We start from the raw sequence: 8,846 nt of genomic DNA, 5'->3' as shown, positions 1-8,846 counted from the left end.
ATATATATATATATATATATAAATTTAGTGTTAACTGCCAAAAAAAGACTACTCCTCAATACCATAACAGAGATTTGTCATCATCATCATTTAATGTCTGTTTTCCATGCTGGTATGGGTTGGACAGTTTGACAGGAGCTGGTAAGCAGAAGAGCTACATCAGGCTCCAATTATCTGTTTTGGCATGGTTTCTGTGACTGGATGCCCTTCCTAATGCCAACCATTTTACAGAGTGTACTGAGTGCTTTTTATATAGCACCAACACAGCCACATGTTATGTGATCCCAGCATAGGTGCTTTCTATTTTGGTTGAGTATATGTACGTGTATGTATATGTGTGTGTAGGTATGTATATGTGTGCATGTATGTAGTTAAAAAGTTCACTTCCCAACAACATAGTTTCAAATGCAGTATTAACAAAGGATGCAAGCTTTAGAGTGAATCCCAGAAAACCAGTGCTCTTCAAACAAAGTATTGTGTTGGTACTTATTCTGCCCTGAGTTACAAGAACACTCTCCTATCACTCTCGCTATTGTAAAAGCAATCAAACATTGACTCATAGGAAACCTGTAAATGACAGTGCAAACTGCAATTTAAAAAAAAATTAATGTCTTATATTTAATTTTTGATTGTCATTTAAGTACTCCCACAACATTGAAGATCTAAAAAAAATGATGATAATCATCACAACTTCCATTTTATCATCATCATCGTCATCATTATCATCATCATCATTTAATGTTCGCTTTTCCTGCTGGAATGAGTTTGACAATTTTGCCAGCTTTGACATGGTTTGTACAGCTGGATGCCTTTCCTACTGACAACCACTTTACAGAGTGAACTGGGTGCTTTTTACTTGGCACCAGCACCAGTGAGATCACCAGTGCAAGATAAGACCTCTTCAACTGAAAGGGAAGTAATATGGATGGGGATGGCTTTGTGTAAGTTGATGAGAGACAAGAGCATGATAGAGGGACGGCAAAAGGAGTATTGCAGTAAAGGAGACATGCAGCTATCCCAGCTGAAAAAAGAGAAAAGAGAGGAGAAAGAGAGATGGCGAAGAAGATGTATCCCATAACCTAATAGGACTACTTCTTTTCTGAATTGACATCACTGCATCCATTAAGCAGTCCATCAGAAAATACAGATATTTGATGTTTGATTCAATTTTTTTCACCTTTGTGTAAAGTAAATAATTTATCAATTATGTATTTTTAAAACATTACATTCACCCTTTTTAAAAATATATCCAACCTTTTTTTACTTCTAAAATTATTCCCTTTGTTTTATTTACAAATTTGTTATCACAAAAGAGTTTTCAAAACCTTTGGTCCAATGAAAGATTACTGAATATTGCTGAACAGATTTTGGGACCAGAAATTTCTGGTCATCCAGTTTGGAACCTTCGTCCTAAAATTCCAAATTCTAAAATTGTACAAGTTCCATGGCACCAAGGTAACATATATATGTATTTTTTAAAATTTTTTCTGGTTGATGGTAGAGAGGGTTTTTTTTATTATTAAACATTTTGTGATATTTAATTATGTCACCTTATTTCCTGAATTCAAATCCTACAAGGTACAACTTTACTTTCCATATTGTTGGTTCTCAAAACGAAATCTATCAAACAGTCACGGAAATTGTTCCAAACATGGAAGCATGGTTTACAGTCAACAGGTTTAGCATGGCAAATGAGATTAACACAAAATTCCTTTGTGATCTTAAAAGTGAGCTTACTCAAAATATAGGAAAGGTATAGTTAGAAATTCAGTACTGTACACTTAGTTCAAGAAATGGTACCTCAGAAATGTAGCAAAATCCCTGACAGACTGTAATAAAACCTAAACTTCAGATATTATAGATTTGTTGGAATAATTTACCAAAACATATACCCATGAAACAAAATATTTGAACTCCTCATTAGATACAGCTGATAGTTTCTTTCGTCTGAATAATCAGTAAGCAACAAAGGATTTCTTTTTGGATGAAGGCAGTTTATATAAAGCATTTGTAAGAGGTGTTACTGCAGCATAGTAAGATGTGGAAATAAAAGTGGAAGATTTGTGGAAACTAAAAAGAAATGAGAGAAACAGAAGTCTCCTTCCCTCTGCAAGGGAAGTAAGAAAATAGCCATGTATTAAAGGCTTTAGCTGACATAGGTCGGAGACATATGTATGTTGACACGAGATGTAAATGGGTGATGAGTGCTAGCTGAAAAGGTATCATGTGTTTAAATGAAGGAATATATTTTAATATTTGAATTACCTTTATAAGAAATCAATATTTTTCTATGTAAACTATTAATACTTCATTACTTTAGGCTGTGCGGTGGCAAATTGTTTGCATGCCAGGCAAAATACTTAGTGGCATTTCATCCATTTTCACATTCTGAGTTTATATTTTGCCAAAATTGATTTTGCCTTTCATCCTTTTGAGGTCAATGAGTACCAATTGATCACTGGAATTGATGTAATCGACTTACTTTTCTCCCTAATTTTCTGGTCTTGTGCAAAAGTTTGAAACCAATATTTCATCACTTAATTTATTCACTGAAGTGATAGTTTAATTTTTTTTTTTTTTCCAGATAGTGCCTATTTTGATCCTGATTCTTATGATCATATGATACTGACTGCATGGATCCCATTCTTGAATACCAATGCTAGAAATGGAGGCATGCAAGTAAATAATTGTTTAATATCATCTTCATATCAAAATTTTGAAAGAATCATTACAGGTATCACTATAACCATTGTTATATTGTCACTGTTCTCATCACTATTCATCATCATCTCATCACTGTTCTTGTCAACTGAACTGTGCTGCAATTATCGAATTTCATTCAAGAAGCAGAGACTTGGTTCCACATCTTGAAAAGTTGGTCTGTTTTAGTGAGGTATGTTGTCATTTAGGTATATGTGTGCAATGTAAAAGATTACATCATGTAGGCCTTACAGGATGAGCAGTATCCAATATGTGTTTGGGTTTAGGAATGAAGGAAGAATAATTAGTTAGTTCTAAGTTGAGCCACGTTGAAGATGAGTGTGCATGGATAGTGTATTTGCATTTGTGCTGATGAGTTGGGAAATTGTTTCATAATTTATTGGGTGAATGGTTTGTGAAGTATGTTCGTACTGTTTGCATATGTGTTGCTTGGAGGTTTTCTCTCATTTGACCATGACTTTGTATATAGTAGTCACAATGACATAAGTATAGTAGCAGAAATTATCTTTCAAAATTTCGATAATAGGAATGTCTGAGAAAATTGTTGCGCATTCCTATTGTCTTACTGTATTGTCTCCTATTTCTAGCTGAAAGTCATAGCCCTGAACACTTTAAAATGACTCTGTTCTGCCTTTAATAGATGGCTCGCTATGGTCATCACACTGGAAAGATTGCTCACCATACTTGCAGCCCTGGAGATACATGGTATGTTGATCTGGCTGAAGAAGAAATGCAAAAAACATTAGGTAAGAATTTACTTCAACTGTGACTATCACTGAACAAGTTCTTGTTCTTAAATATCTAAAGCAATTTTTTTCAACCTATATATAAGGCCCTATATTTTGAAAAGAGGAGATATGTGATGTTGAGGTATTCATGACTTTACAAAAGTTATTATGAAGTGGTGTTACTTGTTTAAATCTTTGAAATTTTGTAAGGAAAACTCATATGTCAACTACTTATAACTTCTTGTATCATTTTCACTTGTAAGTATTGCAGAATATTAAGCTCTCACTGAGCTGAATCTATGACTTAGTTTCAATTCTTAGTCTGAGCGACTAATTTATACTGATGATATATTTTGGAGCAGAATAAATATCATAACTTTACTTATTCTTCATCCAAAAAGTCACATACAGCTGAATACAGCTACAGAAAGATAGGAGTCTGCTAATCTAATCTACTCTTGACACATTATGTCAAGACAAAAATTTCAGTTGTCACTTCAATCCAAGGAGACATGAGAAATTACAACACAATTGTATTCTGTATTTTATTTACATTCCATTGTACTGAAAACAAGCACTAGATCACAAGTAAAATAACAGACTAAATTAATTGAGAAAATGAGGCTTACTTTTCTTGATTGTAAAATCTTTATCCTTCCATGATCCATATAGTAAATTTGCATACTATCAGCAGTTTAGTGATAACTAGTATTTTATGTTCAATACTTGGTGATAACTAGTATTTCATGTCCAATACTTCCTTAATATATGATGCTTATATAATAGTTCCCAAACAATAAGTAGACAACTTGAATTCTACATCAATATATGATACAGTCTGTACTATATGCCATCTTTAATTCATGCCAAACAAGGTGCAGTTTTCTTCCTATAATGAAATGTCTGCTGTGCTGGTATCAAAAACATATGATTGATTACTTCTATATTACATTCAGTATAGTGCAGCTATAGCTACATGGTTAAGAAATTCACTTTCACATGTTTCAGATTTGAACACTCACCATGTCACCTTAAGCAAGTCTCTTTCACCATAATCTTGGATTAACCAAAGCTTTCTGGGTGAAATTTGGGAGACAAACTCTGTGAAACTTATCAGAGGGAGAAGTTTTTTTATCTTGAGTAATAGACATAAGTCATCTGGTTTAATAACACCACTCGGCCTTTGAGTGCTTTTAATGGAGTATACTGTTTCAAGCCTTCAAGCCAGGACTCCAATCTGAGGATAACTTCCTCCTCTTAGTCTTCTCTTTCTCTTCAGACATTACACCTACAAGTATCAGCAATCACAAACCTCCATGCCTAAGTCTGAAGATTCATGGTCTTATTTAGAAGCAATGGTTTCCTGTTGGTTACTCCGCTAGTCTTTCTCATTGAAGCACAAAGCCTATCTAAGCATTAGACAGTGAGATTGGTTCATGTAACATCAAGGTTTGTTCACATATCAGTTGGCCAGTGTAACACATGTCTAGAGTTAGCCTTCCTCCAAGTCCTTTGTGCCTTAGTCACAAGGTTGTCTCTCACTATTTCACCTATACTAACATCTCAGGCCAGAGCAGATCCAAGAGTGGTAGTAACTAACAGATGAATCCATCCTACACAAAACTCCTAAACTAGAGCCTCACCCCTGGATGCAGTATAATGTGTTGCCCCTACTAGTCTTAGATGACTTGAAGAAGGTTCATGGCTGCTGGCCTTTCTCTACTGACTTATTTAAAAAATTCATTTTGATTCAGATAACTCAACATCATTCATAACTTTATAACTATAGGCAATACAACATATTTACTATATATGATATCCCCTGTGTATGGCTTGTAATCATATATTAGCAGAATTTCATTTTAGAATATCATTTCATGATAGTCAAATTTAATCTAAATATAATAATTCTAATAATCTTATAATACTCAATATGATTTTTAATTTTTATTATCTTCAGGTGTTGATTTAGAGAGAGATATTATAACTTGCCATGTTCCTTATGGTGGAATGCTCCTATTTCAAAATATCACACCACATCGAAGGTAAATATCTCAACTTTCAACTGAAAATAATGCTGGGATATTAAATTATGATAGGTTTTATGAAACCTTCCATGAACCTTTCAGGTATTTAATATTTCGTTTAGTTTAAAGTGACAAGCTGGCAGAAATGTTAGCACGCCGGGTGAAATACTTAGCGTTATTTCATCTGCCTTTACAATATGAGTTCAGATTCTGCTGAGGTCGACTTTGCCTTTCATCCTTTCGGGGTCAATAAAATAAGTACCAGTTGTGTACTGGGGTCAATCTAATCAACTGGCCCCCTCCCAACAAAATTTCAGGCTTTGTGCCTAGAGTAGAAAATAACATTTTGTTTAGTTTTGAGGGATAATCTAGAATCTGAAAGCAAAGTACAATTAATTCTTTTTTTTTTTTTAATATAAGTTTTATCTGTATTATTTGGCATATATTTACTTTCTTTGAAATTAAGGATCTTTGTTCAATATTAACATTCTTTACGGCAGTGAGCTGGCAGAATCATTAGTATGCTGGGCAAAATGCTTAGCAGCATTTCGTTCATCTTTATGATCTGAATTCAATTCCACCGAGGTTGACTTTGCCTTTCATCCTTTCAGGGTCGATAAAATTAGTACCAGTTGACCATCGAGGTTGATGTAATCAACTTACCCGCTCCCCCAAACTTGTTGGCCAAGTGCCAAAATTTGAAACCAATATTTATATTTTTTAGAAATCATTAATATAAACAGTTATATAAACATTATAAACAGTTATAACTAAATCCATTCAACCAAAAATTTTTTTTTTTATATTTCCAATATTGATTGTGATTGTTGGGAGAAGATTAATGATCAGGTTTGAAATTTCCCAATTATATTTTTGAACCAATCTTAATAACAGATCAACTTTTGTTCTATTCACAGTTTGTTAAATATTTCAAATGATGTGCGTTGGAGTGTTGATTTACGGTGGCAATCTCCAAAGGAAAAATGGGGATTTTATAATCTCCAAGAAGGAATACTAATGAGATCAGAAAAACAGCCAAATTTAGAGCCAGACTGGGAAAAGTTTCTTTCAACTGACCGTAAAACTGAGTGGCAAAAACGTTATTCTAAGAAGGTATATTTAATATTTTGCTATCTATAGGTGATAAACTGGCAGAATCATTAGAATGTCAGGAAGACTGTCTCAGGGTATTTGTTACACCTCTCTGTACCCTTGTTCCAAATCTCACTGAAGACAATTATACCTTTCATACTTTTGAGATCAATACAAAAGTAGAATCTATGATGGAGGATAGGCATAACTGTAAGAACATTGGGTCAGATAGTTATACTGGCTCTTTGTGTTCTAAGTTCAAATCTTACTATGGCCTACTTGGGTGATAGACTTAGCCTGCTGTCTGCTCACCTGGCACCTTTGGACAAGGTTTCTGGAGTTTAACACTTTCGCATTCAGATTATTCTATCAAGTGTAATGCTCATTTATTTATATTGCTTTGAATTAATTATACATTATCTTGTAGCTTTGATCAACAAGATAATGCATGATTTTTTTATGCAATAGGAAATATCATTTCATTTCATTTTTTATGTGGTTATCTCTTTTATCTGTATGGAATTTAGATGATATTTAGGATAATAGAGCATATGTAAATGCATCAAACATTTTATAATTAATCTACATTAATACCAACCCTGGTAAACCGATAGTCATTTCTAGCTTAACCATATGAATGCAGGTTTGTAGAGATATTTTTTAGTTGATAATCAATCATTGGTATTTATTAACCCTCATAAAATATTAACTCTGAATATGGAGGAACAAAACTAAATACTGTCAGGCATTTGGTTTCTACTGTTTTTGTAATTCATTGCCTTTCAATAAGAAAGTACAGTGGTACCCACAGGTCGTCAGAACAATGCAAGTCAAAAAAAAAAAAGACTTATCTGATTCCAGTATTATAATAATCCTTATACAACAATGGTGTTACAGCATGACAGCAGCCTTGAAGCTGAAACATTTTTAAAGATTTAAAGGTTTATATCGCTATGCCTCTGCACACAGTCTGTCTGACAAATCTCTCCCATGCAACTACTCTTCCTAACACCGCCACTCCAGCTGTGTTCCCCTTTGTCCCCATCTCTATCCATCTACCACTCTCCTTTCACATTCTCACTAATTTGTTTACTTACCCATCCACCCTGTCCAATCCTCTGTATCATTTTTCTTATATTCACCTTCTCGTAACTTGAGAGTATCTGAGACACATTTTCACCACTATCTTGCTTTTCCAACTAGGGTAGCCATATATTTTCTTCTACAGCAAAACACGTGTTGCTGTTCCTCTATCATACTTCAGCCTCTTAACACCTGGCATAAAACCACCTTGTTCAATACTACACATCACTCAGTTGAGTGAGATGTAGTATTGTCTTGTGAGTCTTCTCACTGGTAGTGGTGTCATGCAAAATGTGTCCAGTACATTCTGTAAAGTGGTTGGTGTTAGGAAGTGCATCCAGCTGTAGAAACCATACTAAAACAGACATTGCAGCTTGGTGCAGTCCTCTGGCTGGTCATATCCAGTCAAACTGTCCAACCTAAGCCAACATGGAAAATGGATGTTAAATGATGATGATTATAATAGGTTGGAGCTTTGGATAGGATACCTTGCGGTCACTTAGATATGGCTCTTTACATTGAGTTTAAATCCTGCAGTGATCAACATTGCCTTTCATTCCTCTTTGATCAATGAAATAAAGTACCAGTCAAAAAGTACTGGAGTTGGGGTCACTAACTCCTCCTTCTCACAATTGCTAGCCCCATGTCTAAATTAGAAACATTTATGCTAATAATTATTGTTCCTATTTTTAATATTTTTTCTCTTGTGTAAGACATCAATATCAGAATAAGAAATCAATAGAATTGCTTTTATTCAACAGGATGAGAACATTGATGATGAATTTAACACCTGTGTATCAGGCCCATGGTTTAATCGATGGGAGATAGTTCACCACAACAGACACATCGAGAGTTTCCGGTTTGATAATGAAGAAGCTAACATTTGAAACCATCAATGCATTTAAAAATCAAGTAGTTAATGTATTCTCTCTATCACTAGACCAAGTTGCTGACAACATTACAAACAGTTTAAGATAAAATGGTGCATCTGAATTATTGTTAATGTTGTGCTTAATTGAAATAAAACCAGTTTAATGTTTTTAAACGATATTAAGAAATGTAGAGCTTTAATCTTTTTTTTTTATTTGGATACTAATGCACTTCTATAGAAGTCATAATTTTTTGTAAAACATTAAATGCATCTTTAAAAATAACTGCTAAGAAAAGAACTGAAATATGTTTAACACAATGAACA

The 8,846-nt window shown here is 33.9% G+C and overlaps 1 protein-coding gene across 2 annotated transcripts in view; it reads left to right on the top strand.

The window, feature by feature from the left end:
• The window catches only part of LOC106884357 (uncharacterized), a 15,765-nt gene extending 7,056 nt beyond the window's left edge, over nucleotides 1-8,709 (top strand). For both annotated transcript variants that reach the window (XM_014935701.2, XM_052976339.1), the window contains exons 4-9: nucleotides 1,314-1,455; nucleotides 2,585-2,679; nucleotides 3,362-3,467; nucleotides 5,410-5,494; nucleotides 6,394-6,589; nucleotides 8,413-8,709. In XM_014935701.2, coding sequence (XP_014791187.1) covers nucleotides 1,314-1,455; nucleotides 2,585-2,679; nucleotides 3,362-3,467; nucleotides 5,410-5,494; nucleotides 6,394-6,589; nucleotides 8,413-8,538 — 750 coding nt within the window. In that variant the 3' untranslated portion in view covers nucleotides 8,539-8,709. The remainder of the gene's footprint in view (nucleotides 1-1,313; nucleotides 1,456-2,584; nucleotides 2,680-3,361; nucleotides 3,468-5,409; nucleotides 5,495-6,393; nucleotides 6,590-8,412) is intronic.
• The last annotated feature ends 137 nt before the right edge of the window (nucleotides 8,710-8,846 follow it).

Source organism: Octopus bimaculoides, chromosome 2 (genome assembly GCF_001194135.2).
Source record: "Octopus bimaculoides isolate UCB-OBI-ISO-001 chromosome 2, ASM119413v2, whole genome shotgun sequence".
In the NCBI taxonomy this organism is placed as follows: Eukaryota; Metazoa; Mollusca; class Cephalopoda; order Octopoda; family Octopodidae; genus Octopus; species Octopus bimaculoides.
The sequence above is the reverse complement of the archived record's forward strand: the minus strand, read 5'-3'. Positions and strand labels throughout refer to the sequence as shown.